Here is a 23810-nt window from a genome sequence, read left to right on the forward strand (position 1 = left end):
TTTATTCGAGCACTGTATTAAGTACTTACCAATGTTCAGGTAGGCTTGACTCCGTTTGTTAAACTCTGGCCAATCCAAGTCATAGCGATCCCATTCTAAGGCATGCGAATTCAAAAATGTTCCCTTCCACGGGGCTTTTGGGTTACTGGAGAGGATATTGCGGAAAAATGTAAAGTTGAAGTTATGTTAATTTATATACTTAACATTTTATATTTAATATTATATAATAATCATCTACAATTTAAACTTATTTTATATTTTTCTTAAAAAAGTATTTTAATGTTTATCTGATCGTACCTAATTTTCAAGAATCGTAAATACTGAAGTTATTTTGCATGTATGTACCAAATATAAAGATTTGCGGGGCGCAAGTGGGCGTGGGGAAAAAATTAAAATTTAAACATGATCTGCGTATAAGTATTTCAAGTGTTGTAGAAAGAAATTATAGTTCTATCTCTCATAGTCTTTGATATACAGTGTTTCATACGATCGGACGGACTGACAGACAGATGGTCCGACTATATCGTCTAGGCTGTTGACGGTGTTGAAAACTATATGTACTTTAGGTGGGCGGACGAGCTTCCTTCAGGTTGTTACGTATGTGCATTCCCTGCAGGCATTAAGTTCTAATACTCTTCTTCCCTATGGTAGCGGGATAAATATATAAAAGTTTATGAAAATTGTAATACAATTAACCATTTTAAAAATTATGGACGTATTTTAAAAATCAAAGAACTTTTGATTTTGCATGTCTTACTACAATTGCGACTTAAAAGGTTTTGGTTTCGTTATCCTAATGAGAAAATATATACTGAAGGCGCCACTGTAGCTATGGAATAAAAAAAATATACTATCGAGCATTTTAGTTAGAAGTAAATTTGGCTCAAAGATAATTGGAACGAACTTGAAATAAAATTCCCTCGCAATCAGAACTATTATGTGGCCACATGCTCATAAGCTGCAATATCATATCCTGACAAACACACTCTCAATTCCCATTACTAAGTCGCTAGTTCTCTCTAATATTTCCTGCTGATGCTCTGTGGCATTTTTGGCAAAAAAAAAAAATGTTTGATTATTAAATTGCATGGTCATATATGAAGCTAATAAGCACTTGGATACGGATGTTCGGACATCGAAATGAATGCCAAAATGTCTGCTAACGATGGCTGATTTCAGCTTTGATTTCCATTTTGCTGGAGCACTGCCGCATTTCAACTAATAATATTTGCATTGCCCGTATGGTTGTTGCCTTGCTTATGGCTATTTTTGCAGTTGTTTTTGCAGCGAAATAATAATAAAAACGGCAGTAAAAATTCTATTCATTTCACTGTCCGAGCGTTGCAGATTGCAAAACGTGCCGCAGCCCAATGCCATGCACATCACCCACTGCATCCGCATTCGCATTTGCATTTGCATGCAGAGCAGCGACTCTTCGTGTTGATGGCTCACTGCCTCCTCCTCGGCTATGTGTACGTCTCCTTACCCTCCCTCAACCCGTTCCCATTCCCGTTCTCATTCCCGATCTCGCTCTCGTTCGCGATTCACCCATTTCCAATGGCAAACTTTCACAAAATGCACTCTTCAATTCGCTTCACCACAGACACTGTGCTACTCACCCAGACTTTACGAAATTCGTCCAATATGCCATTACCGCCTCGGAAAGAAGCTTTTCCTGCACGGAATAGTTGTGACTGGCAAATGGGCCGGCCGGCGCCAGCGGCGCACCAAAAATGAACGCCAGCTCCTCGCCCATAATACTGTGCGGTAGCTGAAAAGGCAAAGCGCAAGCATAAGGTTTATGAAGTCACAAATAAAATGCTCTTATTTTAAGAATTCATTATTGAAAATACTTTTAGGTATAATAAATTGTTGTAAGTTTAAGATATGGAGATAATACCAATATATTGATAAATATAATACCAAATGACTATTGTATATAATACCAATAATGAATTAGATATAATACCAAACAAGCAAAATTAATTATTATATATTTAACTATTAGAATACACAATTTATTGAAATTTGAATTCCAAACTCTCAACTGGGCTCTAACACATGCAATACTCAATGTACCCCAAGCAAGGGTTTAATGTGCATTGTAATTTTGGTGAAAATCTTTCAATTTTTAAATCAGAGCGAAAAGCTTTTCAGCAACTTCTGGCCAGTCAGCATCAATCTTCTTAGGTTTCCTGCATAAATATTTAGTCAGCGAGCCAGACAGGCAGCGAAGGACTGGCAAGGAGATAGGCAGGGGAAACAGCAACTGCAGTAAGTAGGTAGGTAATAAAGCCAACTTTTTACTGTTGCCATGAAAAATGTAACAAAGTCACAAAGCATTTTGCTTGGCGCTCATAAAAATCGCTGTCGCCTTTTGTGGCTGTTGTCCTTCTATCATTTCTCAGCTCATTGTCGCTCATCTTCATCCTTGTCGCCAAGCTTTGGGGACGTTTACGGATGATGAATGCCAGTTTTGATTTTGATTTTCTTCTATTTTGACGAAATGCGCAAATATGAAAAGTAAGAATATTGGCTTAGACGCCGTTTTATTATGTCGTTCTAGGTTCAATAACCTTTTATCTGATATTCTACATTGCAGCTTATAGCCAAACCAATCGTAACTTTGTAAATATATGTTTTATTTTCGAATTTTTATCATGTACCCAGCATATGTTTATTCGCTTCCGCTCTACCTATACCATGTTAGTACTGGAAAGTAGTTATCAATTGGAAATAAGTCAATCAAACCACGCAAATACAACAATTTTAATCGAAAACATAAATAACCATATTAAAGAAATTAATTCGATTCCATATTTCAGTTAACAAGTTTATACACATATTCAATTTATAAATTGCTTGCTTCATTTTTCCAATATAAATATTAAATTACAAATTAAATAGCTTTTTAAGAGACAGGATATTAAGTATAAACATAAATGAAAATTAAAAATAGCAAATGAGATTTATTTTTGGGCAATTGAATATTTTCCATTGAATACCGCAAGCACTTCCTGCGTGAAATTAATATGAAATTTAAAAATTAAAGCGGAAAAGCTGAAAATTAATTTGAAATATATGCGTTAATTTTATAATTTATGCAATTGTTTGCTTTCCACTCCAGGATATCGTAGTGTGCTTGTCTAGCTTCCTCTCACTTTTTCTCGCTATCGTTTTCTGTATGTATTTTCAACGGAAGCAATAATTCGACTTAGCTCTGAGTGTAAAATTACGAAAATTGGTTTGTCAATTCTCAAAATATTATTCAGCTTGGAGGTAAATGAACCTGCCCCCAAGGATAAGGCGGGCGGATGTAATGAGGGGGTTGCGTATTTCCCAACTCATCATATCTTAGGCTTTTATTAGATTAAACTCTCCCACACAAAGTCTTTAATTTTGATGTTTACTAACAAGTAATTAGAATTTTCGGCAGCTGTTGCCAAGCTTATTGTTCATACTTAAATAATTTTGTGTTCTAATAAGTATGCAATACATTTGACGTCATGCAAAAAGTTTTTATTATTTGCCAAAGTCTTGAGCCGCATTTCTTTTATGAATGCGGTCAAAAAGTTTCTGGTTCTTTGCCTCTTTCTCTCTCACTCTATGTAAGCGCGACAAAAAATAAAATAAAATTTTAGTTTCATTTTTATTTTTATTTATTTTATTTTCATGAATTTTTCGTTTCCTTTCTCCCACAATTTATGTCTCATTCTTATCAAGAGCAGCGAAGGAGAAAGTTTTACCAGACACGGGAAAAAGGACAAGGACCTCACAGGACATACTTGACATTCCCGGAATGACTTCGTGGTCGTGTGTAAAAAATGCTGAATTTAATATGCAAAATATATTAAACTGTGAACGAGCTTGGCCAATTCGATAAATATACCGCAAAATACCTAAATAACTGAATAAATTGAACTGTACCATAACTCACTCCACATCTGAGTGGGAGGGAGATCCTGACATTAAGATTGGTTATTACAAAATATTTTTATGATATTAAAATAGCCGCATAAATATGGCAATTTAAAGAACATTTTTTCGTGCTTTGAGACTTGATTTAAATGAGTGCGAATGAATGTCGAAAATATCTTGATTTACTTTAAATTTTATTTTACTTGACGGCCAATTTTCTAAAATCCCATTGATTTTAACTGACAATTTACATTGGTCTCGAGAAAATCTTCTTTCGGTGAGCAACATTTACTCGCAACATTTTCACCAGTTGGATAATTGTGTTGAGTAGAGCTGCCTTCGGTGCACTTCAGAGGAAGTACGAGGTGTACTCAACTTTCCCTCAGCTGTCATTTGGTAAGTGAACAGACTCCAGCAGACTTGGTCTCCAGTTTCCCAACTGCAAACATGCAAGACATGTGCCAAAAAGTTTTACAATATGCCCGCGGCTTTAGTCGAGATAGTCTCTCTTGGAGTACGAGAGTGAGGGATGCGACGACTGACACTCAGTCATTTTGTCAGTTGGTATTAAATCCAGAGAGTGAGCATCGTATAGTGAGTATAGATATGGGCTGCTTCTGTTTTGTCAGTCAGTGAGTGGCCTATAGAGGCTGCTTAAGCATCCAGTCCAGTCCAGCATGGAGTGAAAAAATAAACTTGGTCACAAGATGCAGAAAGAAGCGCAGTTTATGCACAAATATTCGCATTCAACTGAGTTTTTGGCTTCGTCTTCTGACAAAGCACAAAGCAAATGCCGCAAAAATGGCCGAATAAATAAAATGAAATGTCTGGCTAAAAAGAGAAAAATGTTGTGGCATTGTTAGAGCTCCCTCTCTCTTCATCTGCATGTATGTTATGTTGGTTGGTTTGTTTGTTTGCTAGCTGGTTTATTTGTCTGCCAACGCCCCCGAGCACATGGGTCCTGCCTTTCGACTTGCTGTGTGTAGCGATAATTTGTAGGCAAGCCTTAGGCTCAGCCTCAGACTGTGACTGTGCTTGAGCCTGCTTATCCCTCTAGGATGCTTTTCATGTTTACCAACGCCGAGCAGCTTTCAGCATTCAGCATCAGCGTTTTGGCTTTGCTTTGCCATGAAATATTTAAGTGAATTTCATTTTTTCATAATTTATTTGTAACTAATGCGCTCTGGCGCTTTGCGTTGATCGTCCTCGCATTTTTTCTCATCTCAAACACATAAATATAAATGTCGTTTAAGCTTCGCGACATACTCTCATCTATTATTTAGCTACTCTCCCGCCAAATGCGGCAAGTCTGAGTAAACTTGCTTCCCTCTTCAAGATTTCTATGTTTTTCCAGCATGAACAGGACTCTCCGTCTATCTGTAGCCATAATTTATCATTCATCGCATTCTATTGTATTTATACAAGGAGTTGTTTAATTGTGGACTATTAAAAAGTTGTTGCACTTTCAAACTGCCAACGAAGTTGCCAGAAATTGTTGTCGCATTTGAAAATATAAAATTCTGTAATGCAGGCATTACGACAATGATTCATTCTATTTGGTTGAAGTGGACGCTCGACGACTATTTTCATTTAGTTCGAGCTGAGTTGACTTGGCTGCCATGGTTTATGGCCAACTAACTAGCAGAGCTATAAAAATACGCTTAACGCTCAGCTGAAGTTTACCCAAAAAAATAATGCCAAATAATAACTTTTTTAGCCTGTGACATTGTCCTTTTTATTTAGATTTTTATTCGAGTTGGACCCATCCATTATTTCAGTTTCAGTGGACTTTATTTGAATTTAGCTGAACTCTGCGGCTTAAAGATGCGGTTCTCTCATTCCATTCCATGAATATTTATAAAAGAATTGTATCTAGTTACTTCTCATTTGATTGTCAAATCAGTTAAATTGCAATTCATATTCATGCCGAATATTCGCATTGATTCAATTGAACGCTTATTCAATTTCCATTTGTTGTACTAAATTTGATTTATCCCATCAAATTTGCGTTGTACACTTTATCAATATCAACGAAGATATAGAGTCTCATCCACTCGCACTCTAATTGCAAATCGATAGACACATTTAATCATAACTTAGACCAAGGCGACTCTAAGCAACCAAGCAGCTATCTCACAAGGGCAATCAGCAGCGAATCCGTAAGCATGACAAAGCTATAAAAACTGGTGGCAACAGCCACTGGGACACTCGGACAGATAGTCGAGGACCTTAAGCTGAGACACAAATAACCAGACAACTTATTCAGGCATCTATTCATCCGCCCACGGGCAGCAAAGCTAAATGAACCCCTCCACTGAAGTGGCACGGCTGTCTACTTAGTGTTACTGGGGTCCAAAAGTTTAAGCTATGTTTGTTGTGTTTTTGGCTTGTGTTTTGGTTTTTTGTGTTTTGTTTTTAGTAGACTTGAAGTCAGTTCATTGTCTTTATTACGATCGTTACGGGCCGCGGCCTGTACAGCCTGCAAACTTGTGAATTGTTTTGCTGAAAAGCCAAAACGGCGGCCAATGATGGAATGACCCGGCAGACAGAAGCCAGAAGCCAACTGCCACAACCCAAGAGTACCAGTCATAGACCGCAGCAGTGGGCAGTGGGGAAATGGGCCAATGGGGCACTGATGCTTTAGATGCGCGGGGGTGTCGACAAAAGTTTTTGAAAATTATTTGGCCAAGCAGTACATGAAAACTCATTAAACGGCAACTCATGCTGGTTATTTGGGCAAAATACTCAGTGGCCTCTTTGACCACAGCATTTAAATTAAACGCGCTGCGTAATTGGAATCACAATTTGACGTGCTTACAATGCGTCCATTATGTGTACTACCACAGACTATAGAATACTATAGATAGACAATTTACTAAGGGCGCAAAATACATTGAAATTGTGTACTTACATTTGCATACGGACCCGTGGCGCTATTATGGCCAAAAACGTACATATAATTACGACGATGCACATCCGCATGGAATACGCCAGTCTGCAGCAGAGGTCCGACAACTCGGGCATCGGAGAGAATGTCCAGCACAACGTCCCGATGCTCCAAATTAGTGGCCTTAATCGGATTGTTGTACATGTCCTGGTATCTGTGGGTGAAAAACAACAACCAATTCGTAATGTGTATTGTTAACGTTTTTGTTAGCTTTTGGTTATGCTGTGAGTGCTACAAGTAGTGTACAATGTTGTGGTTCTAATGAAGACCAAATACCAAATTATCATCAATGTAAATTTCGAATTGAAATTAATTAGTTTTTATAATTATTTCATATACTCCTCATTGGAAGTTACTGTTGTTCAGGTTCTCTTTTCACCCTCTACAAATTTTCAATAACAACAAAACGACGCGAAAATGATATTGTTTATAAAATGTTCGAAATTAGTATGCCTACAAAATGCCAAAATATACCAAAAGCTAAATTTGGTATGTCTAGATATGCCATTATATTGAAAGTCTACCATAGGATATAAAAATATACCAGAACTAAGCAATTAAGACCCGTCAGGTGCAGCGGTACTTTGCCATATTAAATTTTATATTGAAAAACTTAAAAGCAAATACTGTAATTATGTTTACATGTACCAAAAATGGTATGCATATTCTATGGATTCCCTTATTTTCTTTTAAGCCAAATAGTTATATGTATTTATTTTATTATTGACAATATAAATAAGTTAATAAATAAATGACATTTGCCTTGACTGAAAAGGTCTGCGATACTTTATCGCCGTCTTTTTTGCTTTGAGAACATTGAGTGTAGTGAAGCTGGAGCCAAGCAGCGTAAAATGCTTATGAGCCGCAGCAGGATACAAAAACAACAACTCGCATTCAGGGTACACTCTGAATGGGTTTGCACATGTCAAGCACAACACTTGGCCTTTTGCTAGCAGCTGTGCTGTCAGGTACTAGAAGCCAAAGTAAGCAGCATGTAGAGCCCAAAGGGAGTCTGAGGGAGACACTAACACTCAAGCATTCAGTACTACAAGAAGTGAGGCGCATCGTTTTTTCCAAAGTCTTCTGGATGTTAACCTGGCCTAATGTACAAATAAATAGAGCAATATTTTCTACATTTTTGCTCTGGTTTTCGCATCTTGCTTTTCGCTTTTACCATTTGGGTTGTCTGCCATGTTATGCATTTTATTGTCGGCTACTTAAGTTATGCGCTTTGACCTCGATACTGACAACGGCGATAGCAGCAGCAATGGAAAGAAGGCAAGAGTCAGAAGGCAACACCCCGCGAAGACACTTATAGAGTTGCCTGCAGGAGGCACTCATCATGAATGTATTGCCCAAAGGTGGGAATATCTCAAAAGATGTTGCCTTTTTCTCACTTTTATCCGTTTGTTCCTGCTGGCTGTTGATTTTCATTTTGGTTTTGAGTGCTGCAAGTCCTGTGCCGGGGTAAGTACACAGTACTTGCTTGCTTCTATCGCCGGAGACACATGTTTGTACTACACTTGCTGGCATTGTTGTTGCTATTGCTCTTATGTCATGGGTATAGTACGCGATACATTTATTTGCGGTTTCTATTATGTAATCTCACACACTTGAGCAAACGCTTAGAGCATGTTTCCCTCTAGTTGTTGTCGTTACTGTTCTGCTGCTGCTGTTGTTGTTATTTCTGGATGCCAACAGAATCAGGAGCAGGATGGCAAGATGGCAGGATGTGTACTCGTCGCATGTAATAAATAAAGAGAAGATGTCAAGTCTAAGCTTACTTAAAAGACTGCGCAGTTCGGGCCAGCCAGCATGACTTTATTCTTTTAAATTATTAAATGTGTGTTTGTCTGTGAGGAAATTCTAGAAGGCAGTGAAGCAAATTTTGTTAGCAAAAATTTATTTGCCTTTTTTCAAATAAGAATGGTATTTATTTTGCATAAAACATGCATCTCATGTCGGTCTGCTTTAATTCAGTAATTTAAAAAAAACCGCAACTTTTTGTTGCCGTCTAGCAGAATTCCACGGAAATGAGATAAATGCATAAGAGCAAATACAAGTTTTAAAACCATGAAATAGCAAACAATCCGACGGGCAAATCGCATAAGCAAATAATGCAAATGCTTAATTAAAAGTTTTGCATACACGCACAAAAACTACACATTCTATACAAGCTTAAATCAGATGCACATTTTGGCAAAACTAAGCGAGAAGCGAGAAAAGTTAGTGAAACTAAGCCAACCGCGATGGTTTCATTTAATAAATACGACAATGTTACGTATACGCACCACAAAATGTGCCACAAAGGAGGCCAACACAAACGTTAACTCTCCAAACGAACCACAAAACACTTGAAACCCAAAACGCAAACGCCTCTGGAAGCGACCACCGAAAATATGCACAATAAACACTCAAAGGCATGCAATGAAACACAGAGCAGAGGGACTCAAAACGGGACCAAAAAGCAAACACGAGGGAGGAACACACACACACACAACCAACAGCACCTAAACATTGTCATTTTGTCATTTGATTTTGTGCCACGCCCACAAGAAACATATCCACAGTCAGACAGTTTTGCTGCGGCCGTTCACACCGAGCATACACTAAAAGTGAACAAATTGTGCTTTAAGTTGAAGACTATGCTACATGTTTACGTTTTCCTGGGTATCAACAATCACAATTGGCCCTATTGACACTATAAACATGGAATTTAATTGAAAATTATAAAGTGTTATTATCAATTAAGCATAGGAGAAAATTTAGATTGTACTGCTAGTAATTGTGAAATTTATTATAAGATATAAATTTACTTCGATTTGCAGTGTATCGAGTTGTATTTGAATTTGTCTAGTGTCTAGTGTGTAATTTGTTTATTTAATCAACTCTATTACATAATTTCTGAGCAAGAAATTATAAATTAAAATTGTTGATGCATTCAAGGAAAAGCTCGCACATGTTTTTTTAACATGAATAGTTTAAATATTTAAAAAGCTTTTAACAAATTTGTAATTGTGAAAAAACAACATCTAAAAAGGCTAAAGAACATATTTTATGATTTTTATCATTTTTTTTTATTTGTTAGAATCGATAAATATTTAATTTCATATTGATCTTAATGCTGTTGGTTAGTGTAAACGAGCGTCAGCATGACATAGTCACAAGTTCGTTTCCCTTGAGCCACTGAGCATAAGCAATGCTCACATTTAATTTCCGAACAACGTGTGTGACACTTTAAATATTTCCGCACTCGAAAAGACATTTCAAGTGTCCGTAGGTGAATGCTCGTATGTGTGCGTATCACTTTATACATACCCGTGCGTGTGTGTTAGTGTGTAGGAGAAGTGTGGCGATATGACAGTCAACTTTTGGCTGAATGCAGCCATTTGCTGTCTAGTGCCCTACATTTTGATAGTCATTGGCAGAGTCGTAATGAATTTGCTGAAGAGTTTGCTAATGAAGTTGTGCAAATAAAATGCAATTTGATTTCAAATTGCATTAAATGAGAATGTGCTGCCGGAACTGAGAGGATGCACTGCGAAAGGTGTTAACACTCGGTGTTGGCATCCGAGTTGAATGATCCTAACTGAAAGTTGTTAGTTTTCACCCCAGCTCTTAATTAATATTCAGTTGTAATGGATAAAGGTTTCTAAGCAACCCGAAATAGAGCAGAGTGGCTTCTGATAAAACTTGTATTTATATGCAAATTTTTTTACGCTAACGACAAGTGTTTATACAAGCATATTACTAGTTTGACTATTTGCACTAAAGGCAATATGGCTAGCAAATGATTTCAATGACTTCTCTAGAAGAGTTGCATAGTTTAAAATATACTCAGATTTAGCATTATCAAAAGAATTAATTTGTTAGTGCACAATTTTAAATTTTCATCTTCAATTGCAATTTCGTAATCCCCGCAACAATCTCAGCCACAAATATGGGCGTCCTTTATTAGCATATATAAGCAAAATGGAATCAGTGCTTCTGCCAGTCTAGGAGTCAAATCCATTTAATCGCCCTTAGGCCTCACACATGCCATCTGATATGGCTGCAAAGGCAACAACACCCTTAAACGTTTGCCTAAATAACTGGCTAACCGAAACGAGTTGTATCTCCTCGCACACACGCTTACACACTTTGCAGGCGTTAATGTTTATGTTTGGTTTGGGTTAAAGGGAGTTGTTGTGATGATGGGGTTCATGTACCCCACTTAACACGAATCGCATTGCCGGTTACATGAGCTTCCCATTAAAAACTGAAGCCCGAAGCACTTGAAGGCACAGTTTTAGCTAAATAGTGAGCTCAGGCCGAAGGGATTATTCGCAAATGAATGTGCCACTAAAAGGAATGCCAGACTCTACTGGTGTCTGCACATATGTGTATATGTACATACATAAGTCTCTGTGATCGACGCGACACACACTTTCAAAGAGATGTTACGTCTTTTTGACCTATATTATTCTTGTACAATCAAATAATTTATACTTTTTAATTGCTGCTCTATAGTCGGATTCAACTAGGCTAGTGCACTTTCCATTTAGTGGAAACAATACAAATTATTTATTGCTAAAAGTCATGTAACATTTTAGTCAGCCAACTAGTCGCATATAAATATATTGCTCATACGCCAGCGTGGCCACACCACGAACGCTTACCAAAATTACTCTACCGCAAGCTGCGGCCGTTTTGTGTACAACATTTATTGTTGTTGTTGGTGTTGCTGCTGCTGCTTCTGCCGCTGTGTACATAGGCCAACAACATTGCCACAAAATATGGACAAACGATTATGAATAACTGTTGGCAACTCAGATGCATGTGGAGTGCGGAGTGCGGGTTGGGCGTGGTCTTCAAGGGTAACTGCTGTGTTGTGTCGTGCTGTGCCTGCACCGTAATACGTAGAGATTGCTTGCGCATTTATGATGCCTTCAATGCAATAAGCATCATTTTATTACCCTTCAACACATACACTGCACAACATACACGGAAATAAGTGAACCAGTTTTCTTAATAGTATTTTTTAAAGTCAAAAGTTTAAAACGTTTTTAATGTAAGAGAAAAGTATGCAATGAAATATTTGTGTACCAATTTAAAGTGCAGTTTCAACTGAACGTAAGAGAGAAGCCAATAAAGTTTGAGCATACTTGGAAATATTTATTAAAATGAAGCTTGTTGATTGAAAATATTATCCGAAATCATAACCATTGCCATGTTCACTGGTGCCGTATGATTAAAGAGCAAAGTAAATTCCATGCAATTTCCCCACAGATCTGTGTGCACTTGCATCTCTATCATCAGACAGTCGGTTAACCGGCAAGCTGACAATTCGATGCCATCCTCACCGTGGCATTCGCACTTCATGAATACAATTTGAGCATTAAAATTTTTGCAATTCGCAGATTTATAGAGCCAACAAGCATTAATATAATAGTCGCATATACGAGTATGCCATGCGAATATTTCCCATGCACAACTCCAAACGCATCTAGAGTATAACAACAATCACAGAAGAAAGAGACACAGAGAGAGAGAGAAGGGAAAAGTTTACCATATGCAAGCAGTTGATTCGTGGGGTGAGATGAGAGGAGAAGTCGACCAGATTGAGTTTGAGCGCATACACACAAGAGGCGTGTGGCAAAAAGCACGCATGTAATTTATGATGTTTCAGCGAGCAAACAACACGTTCTGTGTTCCCCCAACAGTAAAGTGCTGCAACTGTTACGGCAACAGCCGAAAAACTTTATGAAACATACAGCTACGCGGCATCAGTTGGGGCAGCGACACTTATGCACATGGGAGTCCATGTAGTGCATGTCTACTGTAGTGGTTTTTGCATTAATATGAGCAGGAAGTAACAAAAGTTTCAAAATTCAACCACTAAACCAGATTTAGTAGTGTATTCATTATCGAAGATGAATATGCAAAAATTTAATTGATATTGTTAAGCAAATTTATTTAAGAGTTTCCATCACTTCAAATATAAACTAGTTAAATTATTTACCAAGCTAGCCAATAGCTTGAAAAGTGATTCTAGACAAAAGTTGCTTAGTAAACCAAAAACAACTTTTAATAGCTTTTCAGTAGTTGCGCTTTTAGAGAGTATCTAAAATTCCGATTAAATCGCTAGACATTAACTTTAAAAAGGGCAGTTCTTTTACATGCAAAGAAAACTTTTAATTACAAATTAAAATTCTCTTTTCAGCAGAATTTTGAATATATTACCTGACAAAATATATTTCATTATTCCATGTAAAAATTTAGTAAGTACAAGCAATAATAGTAAAAAGTTTATGATATTAAAGAGGTTTTACAGGTTGTTGGCAGAAAGACGCAAATTAGTTAAATAAGACAAGAAAGGCAAGCTGATTATATGATTTATCTTTTATTTGGAAGCAAGAAATAACTTTATCGATTCATTATATTTGAGACATCTAAAAACGAAAAAATCTTTGCCACCCACTTATTAAATACGTTAGCAGTATTTTCATATATTGGGAAGTGTGAAAGATTTAGTCAGACACTGAAATTTTAACAGCAAACATATTTTAGCAAATGTTGTTTCAAAATTTACATTTAAAGAGGTCCGAAAATGTCTAAAAAATAGCAGAAAGCAAATCAATGTCCTCTCATCGAAATTTTACAATAGACTGAGCACGCCTCGCCTACGAAAGAATACTGTAGAGACAGAGAGAACTACTAAGAGCGTGGGCGTCAGTTGTTGGCAAACAATGTGCATATTTAGCCGACGCATTAAAGCAAAAATATACATACAGACAAGGCAACGGCGACGGCGACGCAGACAGTAGCGTTTAAAAGTTTATGGCCTTTGTATTGGCTACCCCTTTATCCGATATGCTGGAGGGGCCGGAGACGCTGCTCACATAATGTATGCAACTTCCGGTAGCAGCCTGAGGACTATAAATTAAGCAGCATACTGAACCGTTGCGTTCGCTGTCGTCATTGTCCTCATTGGCCCGAGGTTCGAGCAGCTCATAGCTGGCCCAACGATGGTCCCCACACTGTGTATACATATATTTTTTATAAATTATAATATTAAAATAAATAAGTTTGTGCTATTAAGCGTCTGTTGGCCAAACGCCTGCAGCATTTGTCGTCGTCGACCCCAAAGACCCCTAGACCAGAGAATCAGGACCCCCGTCGAAGGGATCCAACTCCAGCTGCTCTTATCTACGTGTCTGGCGGCTTGTTTGGGCAACATTGTGGCTAGCGGTAATTAAAGAGCTTGGCGTTGTCGTTGCGGTTTATAAATTGGCAAAATTAAAATGACAATAGAGCTGTCAGCGACACTTTGAGCCGGGTTGGTCGCCATAAGCTGCTGGATGTTGCCAAGGCCAAGATAAGCCGCGGATTTCCGACTATGCAACAGTTTACAGAAAATACCGGACACTGATGGGCACTGTGACAATATACATATTTTTAAAAATTCAGTCATTTACTTAACAGGAAAATGCGAAGTAAGGTCGTATAAAGAGCCATTTATTAAACTGCTTGAATAGGAAAATGAGTTCAATTGCAGCAACCACATGCCTCACAATTACTTAAGGTACTTTACTCCTCATTCTGCTCTTCACATTGTCTGCCATAAGTAGTTGGGAAGTCCACTCAAGATTTAATTCATTGGCTGGCCAAAAACACTGTTGCAGGATATGAGGCACTAAATAAATAGCTCTTCGCAATCGCCTCACTTGGGCAGAAGATTTCAATGGACCATTAATCTTAGTTGGCATTGCGGATGGGTGTCGGCTTTACGTTTGAAAGAAGACAAAATGCGCTCTAATACCAAAATGGCCAATTTCATGGCTAGTGTAAATCAAACACGCCTGCAATTAAACGTTGCTCGAGTCTCTCACTTGACTCAGATATCCACCTGCTTTAGGCAGGCGCCAGCAATTGCTACCAACGAACAGCCCAATTTAGCCTAATGTGAAGCCCCAAACGATTTGAAACGATTGCTGTGCAACTCATTAACATGCAGCATTGGGTGTGGCACGAGCTGAACCTTTGTGCAACTGCTGTTGTTCGAGTTGCTGTCTACCCTGACGTTGTTGTTGCTGTTGCATTCTGTGCAACAATTTTTGATGTTAGTACAGCTAATATTGGCCACCTGCAACATCGACCATGGTGCACACACACATTGCCCCCGTGACTCTGGTATGTGTAATGTATCTGGCCAGCCATTAAATGCAGCATGAAAACATGTCCTAGCCATGCTAAAGGGTCACTCCTCCTTACCCACACCCACTCTCACATTCACATCCATGCCTGGTTTGCACACCTAAACGACGAGGTCGACGGCTATGTTGGCTCTTCAAAAAAAAAAAGACCATAAAGCAAAGTGTTGAAAGTGGCACAGAGCCTAGAAGTTAAAATGTTGGCCCCAAAAAAACTTGCAACAGCAGCGCCGCAGATAAAATTCCAACTAAAATGGCACAAACTACTCTGTGAAGCATACTCAAGTCCGTGCCTCTTAGAGCTGAGGATGTGCTGAAATGAAATAATACCGAGCCAAGGTGAAACAAAAGAACTGCAAGTACGCCTTTAAAATGGCGCCTCCAAGTGAAATTATTAGAAATTATGCACAAAGTTGCAAGAAAATAGACAGAAAATAGACAACGAACTTCTATCTCATGCTTGAAGGAACAAAACTTATTAAATATTTATACGCAATCTTGATGAACAATTTCAATCTCAATTTGCATTACTTTTGATTACGTTTCGTCAGATGATGAATCCTTTAAATTGCTTTGCTCGTTCTTGCGCTTTAAAGTTTAAATAACAAACCGGCGTCTAAATAAAACATCTATTATGTTAAGTGAAGCTTTTTAACTTTTAATTTCATTTACCACGCACAAACCTTTTTTGACCCTTTGATAGCATTAAAAGATTCATAGCATTTTCAATGCAGAATAAGCTTCAAAATAGAATAAAAATTAGTTTCACAGTTTGCTTTTGTTCTCTTTTTTGTTGATACCACAAGCTTGTGTAAGCTGTTTTTAATTTTTAAAGTCCTTTTATATTCGAAAGTAGCTCGCAGTGTAGCATATCTTGAAATACCAATCTATAATATTTCAAAAACAAAATCGAATTGTGAATGAATTAATTATATACATATATGAAGCACGTTTTACAAGTGAATGTTCACAAGTACATACTACGCTTCATTCATATGTTCTACAATCAAAATGTTTCAATATAGTTCATTTTTTAATAATCTTTTTTTTTTTCTAAATTTATTTTCTATCAAAATAGAATGTACGAACAAACAATAAACTACACATCTCATTCAGCTTATAGATTTTAGATGCGCATGCAATTTACTCAGAGATCGTATCGACCGCAAACAATAACTCAGTCGATGTATTGAATAGCCTTTTAAAGCATTTTTATCAAAGTACTCTCCTCTCCTTTGCACTTGGTTGAACCCCCTGCAGTGGTGCATTTGAAACTTGTTGTGTTGAACAGACAAGTGCAAGTTTTTAATGTTGCGAGGGTCAGAAAATTGTTGAAAAACATCCAAAGCCCCCAGCTAGAGGATCAGGGAACTCGGTTAGTTTGTTGAATTGCTCCATTGTCCTCTAGTCGTCCACTCCGTCCGTCCGTCCATCCGTCTGTCTGTCTGTTCGTCTGTATGTCATTTTGCTAGTGTGAGCGTCATGTTGCGCAACAAAACAAAAAGTGCCGCTGTCGTTCCGTTGTTGCTTGGACTATCATTTAATTCAATGACGGACAACAAAGCATTTCCACTGGGATGCAGTGCAGCAGCTGTTGAGCTAAAATTCCTGGTGACTGTGTGAGTGTATGTGCGGGTGTGTTTGTGTGTGTAAGACTAGCAGGAAAGCCTGGGCGAGCCAACGTCAGGCAGTGGCATACAAAACAATTTCCCTGGAGAGTTTCCATGTTCAGTTTTCTCGTCGTATGTGAAAAAGCGCATCTGTTGTTGATTGTGTGAACTTCCTTTCAATCGTTTGTCGTTGTTTTTTCACTGTTTGTTTTTGTTGTTACTTTTGTTGTAGGTGTTATTGCTGTTATCCGCCAGTGGCATAGACTGGCCTGCGGCTTAGAGTATTTTGTATCAACTCACTTTACAGCTTCTGTCGGAGTTTCGTTTTTGTCATGGCAAACATTATTTCAAAGACAAGATACAAAGTCTTCACTTGCGTATATACTCTGCTCCGAAAAAGTCTTCACTTAGATAAGTCTCTCGGCATTTGCTTTAGGGCATTTGCAAATCGACTTGTGGAAATAGTTGAGCTTGTGTTTTGTTGGCGTCTCCAAGTTATGTTGTCGTTCGACCATTGCTATTCCATTTGGAATCCTTGCCGTGCGTCTTTAGAAACAATTGCGCTCTTTTGTGCAAATAAGTTCATAGTATACTCGCATGGTGTCGCTCTGACTAAGTCCACAGTCATCTCCATGGAATGCAATTCACCCAGTACTCCCAGTACTTTTTGGTTGAAAAAGCTCGGAACGTTGACATTGCGGGGGCGTGAGAGATTCGAATTTTGTGCATTGTCCTATTTATTTATTGCAAGAAAAGGCAGCAGGGCAGACAGAGAAAGGCTTTATTGCCCCACTCGCTCACTGCGTGGTGGCTGCTGAAAATGAGATAGTCACTGCCATTGTTTTGTCCAAATGAAATGAACGGAATAATGAATGTGCACACAGGAGCCACAAGGGGACTTGGAGCTGGCATCTCGCCTGGCGTCGCCTGGAGTTACATACAGTAATAACTAACTAACTCTTGGCATAATTGTGTGTTGCTCTGGCGTCGTCCTTTGCTGTCTTTTCTAGTATTATTTATGTGTGTGCTCAGATATATTTTGTATAATCGTAATGAAAGGCGGATGTCTACATCATTTTTGACGCTAATTAGACACATTACAACAATAACTAATATGCAGCTTGAGCAAATTCATGAAACAATTTCACCAAAATACTTAATATTATTAAAAAATATTTAAGTTTCTAAAAATAAATTTACGGAAAATGAATTTCACGTAAATTCAAATAACTAAATTATGCGATGGATTAAATATATGTAATATGTTTAGTGGCATATTTAATTAACACTCGCATTAAATATTATATACTTTACAATCATTTGAATTTTGCAGAAACTTAAATCGCAAAATAAACTAATTAATATTGGCATTAAATATTTGTTTCTTCATTTCTTTGAAATTAAATTTATTTCTATTTATAAGGTAGAATGCTATTAAAACTTTTATTAAGTTAATAGAGTCGATTTTTTATAAATACAATAATAATATTGAATCATTCGTGAGAAATTTGGTAAATAAAAAAAAACGTCTGTTGCAGTCGAGTCTTTCTTTGATTACTTAGGTTGACCATCTAGTATGTTTCGGTAATTTGGTTGAATGTAAAAGTTATCGACATACCAAATATAGTTTTCGACATAATTTAATATTTTTTCGGTAAATTATTTTGAAATATTTTTAGAAAATTACAGCATTTTTTGTCATTTATTGAAATAGATAGAGGGTATCTCACAGTGTAGCTTTCTTACTTTTTTTTCTTATCTTACATGATCAAAGTGAAATGAGGAAAAAACTTATAACTTGTAAATTTATTTTGTTTAATATGATGTCATAAATATTTATTTTTGTATCGACCCAATGTTATTGCTTTCCTGTTTGAAGCATTTCCACAAATTGAGCTAAATAAATTTGAATATAAAGCGAAATTTAAGTAATCCTTGTCGTTCAGTGACGTCAGTGCAAGGCACCTCGTAGGCTCCAACAGCGCTAATCCCAAACGCTTAAACCAAACAAATTGCCACATAAACAATTCTAATTGAGATGAACGATACGGATATGTATGTGTGCATCCACTCATTCATGTGTTAAGTGCAACTAAGTTGTAACTTTTCGAAACCCCGTCGAGGGAGTACGTTACTCCCCATTATACATACTATATACCGCCGTTTAGGTTTCAATAGTTAGAAAGGAGTTAGGAGAGAAAGTCATAAAATATCGCATAAATTTCACTTACTTTTTTAACGTGGCAGCCAATGCCAAATCGGGGCGTACATCAAAGCGAGTCTGCATATAGAACCGCAATAAATTATCGCGTTCATTTTCACGTAATCCTTCCTCGAGTGCTAATGCGGCCAATGTATGATAGGATTCTGACTCCGTGATGCCGAATAATAAATCATAACTGTAGGAGACAGCAAACAAGAGAGTTAGAGTAGGGGAAGTGCAAGGCAATAGAGAAGAGACTCGAGACTGAGTAGGAAACTATTGAATTATGTTTCATATCTGTGTGAATAGTTTGGTTATAGCTATGGAAAGTAATTTTCTGCACATCAAGAAATTTATGATCTTTTCGATTCGATTGATTTTATGGTGTTAAAAATTCAAATCTATAAAAACTTTTCTCTTTTATATTCATTTTTTATTATTTGCAAATTTTATTTCCCAAAAACTCTCATTCGTTTCGTGCAGTGCATCATTCGCTTACTGCAGACAACCGTATAAAATAGCTATAAGCGGCGGCTGTTAAGAGCTCTTAAAATAAAGCTAGGTCCTGCGGCGAAACTTGTTACGCTGCCTTTGATGAATGGAGGAGCACCATGAACAGCCGTTATGAAAACTGGACTGGCCAGTTGAATGGTAATTCCCAGCCAAGGACAAGAGTGGAGTGAGTACGTCGAAGAGGACGAGTACTCGTGGTACTCGAACTATTATTTTGTGTTCTGTTGTGCGCCTGATATCCAGCTCGAGCAAAGCGCATTGAAAGTTATTAGTGTCTGTGTAAGTTTTGCCTGTCGATAAAAGTAAATGCAAAACTTGTTGGGTAAGGGATACTCAGAGTGTGAGAGAAAGATGGAGCTATTAGCGAGCAATTCAGCCGATAATTGTTCTTCGTTAATGCCGTATTTATTTGCCAACTGTTAAGAACGCTTTGATCTATGGCCATTTCATTAAAGTGTTCAAAAGTGAAATTTGAAACCCCAACTACAATCTCGCAACGCAACTCAACATAACTCTCTCACCGCTCTCTGTCTTTATTTCACTCTATTTCTGTCTCTATCGCAACCGAAATTGTGCGAAACGTGCTTCTATTTAGTTTGCCTCGAGTTTACCTGTGCGTCATTCAGATGTGGGGTACTTTTGCTTCTCGGTGCTTGCCCGTAATTAATGGCACTTCCTGTCAGCTATTATTCTATCTTTGCGTCGACGGCTAAAACACGTTCGACTTGCAAAAGGATAACAATTAAAATCCAATTAATCACGCATTTTATTAGATTATGCGCAGCTATGTTTACGGAATGGCAATGGCAAATGGACACGTGCCCCAAAATTCTCCGCACTCTGTGCGCATCTTTAAGGCCAGACAGCGACACTGAAGTGAGAGAGAGAGAAAGGAGCACAACAAAAGAAAACGAAAACGATGGAGATGAAAATGGTAAAATGACCCCTTTTGTTAGGGCCTGAGTTATTACTTGTTGCCTGATTGATTGATGTGTATACATTACAAGCACAGCTCGATATTATCGCAAATCCTTCATCAGCTCGAGGATATTATAGAGTGAGCTGCATGCAAGCTCCTATCTAAAATCAATAAAGGCGCTCAACTGAGTGCTGAATACAGCCAAATCTGTTGTATGAAGCCTGTAGCTTAAATTTAAAGACATTCACAATTTGAGGCTGTTTTTGGTAGTCTCAAGAGTAACGGAAAGCTGTTGTAAAACGAAAGTAAATGAAATCACAGAAAATACAAATAATACTTAGTAAATACATTGGCGAATTGTTTGTTCTCATTCATTTAACAAAAACAACCTATGTAATTCTTTTGATCAGCGTATCTGCAATTTGTCTACAGCAATATACCTATTTTTAGATCCGTCTTAACCTTCTGTGTGACCTTTAATGGCAAAAATAACCAAACAGAGTGGCATTAAAACATGCTATTAAGTGGAGTGTTAAGTTGCCATTGGGTACAACAAGTGGCTCTCCATCTGCCATCAACCTTATGGTGCCCACATCTTTAGCCATATTCATTGCTAAGGCCATTGCCATTGCCAATGGCTGCTCAATCCGCAGAATGCATACTTCGATTACACGAACGATTTGGTTTTACCTGGGAGCCAAACGCCAAATGCCAAATGCCAAACATCTAATCAAGTAACGCACAATAAATAAATAGTCCTAGGGATACGTTTGGTTGTATGTACGAGTATTTATATTTGGCAGGTTGGCCCAAGCAAAGCAGGTCTAAAGCAAATATCAAAGGCAGACGAAATGGGAATGGGTGCAGAGGGGGAAGGTCAGACAGGGACTGTGACAGCAATTGCTTAACAAACCGGCTGAAATACTCCGTATTATGCGCCATGACCTTGTACGGTTGATTTGGTATTACGTGTCCATCGACAATTGGACCCAATGATGTTGAAAATTGTTGAAACGATGTTGGTATGTGCAAGATATCCTGGTAGCTGCAAAGAGTAATAGAAAGTATGGCATCAGAAAATGGCGTAAAAAGGTCATATAACTGGATGAATGACTGACCGGTCACTTCGTGAATGCCAGTGAGTGTGTGATTGGGTGACTGAATAAGTGTTGGTGAGTGTCTGACAGCGGCTACTTTTCACTTTGATTTGAAATTTCTAATAAATTTTATGTGTGATTTGTTGCTAGACACGCACTCAAAGCAGCTCCCCAATATTAAGAGCCATTCTCGACCGTAACTCACACGTGCTCCACATAAAGATACCAACAAGCAGATACACATATGGTCTCAGAAAACATTTTTCAAATGAAGTGAAGCGCCGCAAGCAGATGCTGCTTAAAGGTTTCCAAAAATGAACAGTCGTGTTGTAAGAAACTGGAACAAAAAAAACTCTTCTAAGTCCCTCCACAAGCTATGATTAAAAACAAACCCTACCAAAAACCTCAATTTAAATTACCAACATGCACTTCATCCGCTTTTATCAGTTTCCATTTTGCTGAATTGCGATCCAAACATAAAGAAGGAAACACTCAACACACCCATTCGAAATGCATTTAACAAAAAAAAAGCATACAACCTGGCTCGAAGTGAATTTCAATTTGCTTTTTCATTTGTATTGCAGTAGCATCTTTGCTGGCAATTCTTGCCTCAGCTGCATACATATCGAGCTTAAACCGCATTTCGTTTGCCAAATGTTACGACAGGGAACAATTTTTGCAATAGTTTGCATACAAATTTCTATTCCACAGACCTGAGTTGCCTGAAGTGGCAGCTACGAATTCTAGCTTACATATACTATACTCTCAGATGTATTGGTACAATTCGCACAAATTAATGTAAAAATCGAAGGAAATTTGATTTGCATTTGGCAAAAATTTTATCTCATAAATGCAGGCTGACTTCCAAAAATTACAATTCAAAAGCCTGCAGAAGTTACGATTCTCGAAATCAATTTGAATTTAAATTTGAAACTGTCACGTCTATGACATAAGCTGGATTTGATATCCAAAAGCCGTTTTTGAAAATAATTTATATTTTAAAATAAATTTATAAGTTTCTAAGCATCGAAACGTGTAGTAATAATTTAAAGTATTTTCTGCTTACTAAGTCGATATCTAATACTACTCATTAAAAAGCACTATATTATGGACTAAGACATAATCTTATGACTATTTTTTAATTAAAATGTTCTCCATAATAAGCCATTGTAATTGTAATTGCAGTAAATAACCCTGAACATTTTTAAAATAGCGAATGAATAACTGCAATGCACTTGAAAATCAGATGAATTGGATTTTATTACTTAGCAAACGTCTGACCACGGAAGCTCAGTTAAAGCTCGGTTGGCGCAGTAAGTACGGCCAGTAGCCTTAAATCTCCCCAACGACATTATCATAAACCATTTAATCTGCACTGAAAGTGCAAGCGCCACCATCGTAACCGTCCACCAAAAATCCACTCCGAAGAGAGACCGCAAACACTTTAAGACCCCGTCAACCGCAGAGACTCTACAAGCAGGATGCTTTTGGAGAGTTGTCAATTGCAGGACATGTTATAGCACCGGTTTCTGTGGTCAACGCCGATTTGCCAGCTGTGGTAATCGACACATGAGCAAGTTTATCGCACTGGCTGCGCATTGTTTTCGTGCTTTCCATCGTTCTCGACAATTTGCGGCTGTCTTAAAGCAACGGTGGTCTGACTCCAACCAAAGTTTCATCACAAAGTCAGCTTGGATATTCGCTTGGTGCACTTCTTGTAGTAGAGTGCAAAGTTCTGCTGGATATCGTGTATGATTTATGATTTATACTCAGGATTCGTTATTGTGCTGCTTCTTACTATTAGCCTTGGCACAAAACTGTCTCAACTTGAACTGTAACTCCGATTAACTCGTTAGTTATACTTTGGCAACAAAGAGATATGTCTCCGCAAGTTTAAACAATACTGTGAAACTAAATAGAAACATTAACTTTTAAAAGGAGTCTGTTATCTAAAATATTGATTAAATTGTAATTTTGAATGGTTGACTAAAAGCCAACTTAAAAGAAATATAGTATTGGTATATGTATATACTAAACCTTTTTACGGCGCTTGACAAATTGTGTTCTTATTCAAGTGGCTCGTTGTTTATGTTCCAGTTGAAAACTATATATTGTGACAGTTTTGTGCAGACAACTCGCACACAATGCACAAATTTGTCTGACGAACTTCAAGCCAAGTACTTGTATATATGTTTGTTTGTTTGTATTGTTGCCTGGCATCACGAAGATTGATGATTGTAGTTGTGTGCAACTTACACTCGAGCGATACTCGAAAGAAGTCTGACATTTATTTCGCCTATATGTGACCTGTTGTTTTAAGCATCTTTGTTTTGCAATCCTTTATGCTTTCTATTTAATGAATTTTTAATATGCTTTACTTTTATTTTGTCAATTAAGAGCGCTCAGCTTGT

General features: G+C 37.6%; 1 protein-coding gene and 1 long non-coding RNA gene across 7 annotated transcripts in view; one reads left to right on the top strand and one right to left on the bottom strand.

Annotated features, from left to right (window-relative positions):
* LOC117576449 (uncharacterized) overlaps positions 1–23810 on the bottom strand; it is a 43385-nt gene that overhangs the window by 3799 nt on the left and 15776 nt on the right. For all 6 annotated transcript variants that reach the window (XM_052006666.1, XM_052006667.1, XM_034261217.2 and 3 more), the window contains 5 exons: positions 21216–21347; positions 18899–19066; positions 6830–7019; positions 1620–1771; positions 30–145 (listed from right to left, as the gene is read on the bottom strand). In XM_052006666.1, coding sequence (XP_051862626.1) covers positions 30–145; positions 1620–1771; positions 6830–7019; positions 18899–19066; positions 21216–21347 — 758 coding nt within the window. The remainder of the gene's footprint in view (positions 1–29; positions 146–1619; positions 1772–6829; positions 7020–18898; positions 19067–21215; positions 21348–23810) is intronic.
* Positions 21376–23087, top strand: LOC117576464 (uncharacterized). Its single transcript, XR_004572950.2, has 3 exons — positions 21376–21474; positions 21550–22712; positions 22782–23087. It is a non-coding gene; the product is annotated as an uncharacterized LOC117576464 (long non-coding RNA).

This window comes from Drosophila albomicans, chromosome 2R (genome assembly GCF_009650485.2).
Source record: "Drosophila albomicans strain 15112-1751.03 chromosome 2R, ASM965048v2, whole genome shotgun sequence".
NCBI classification, from domain to species: Eukaryota; Metazoa; Arthropoda; class Insecta; order Diptera; family Drosophilidae; genus Drosophila; species Drosophila albomicans.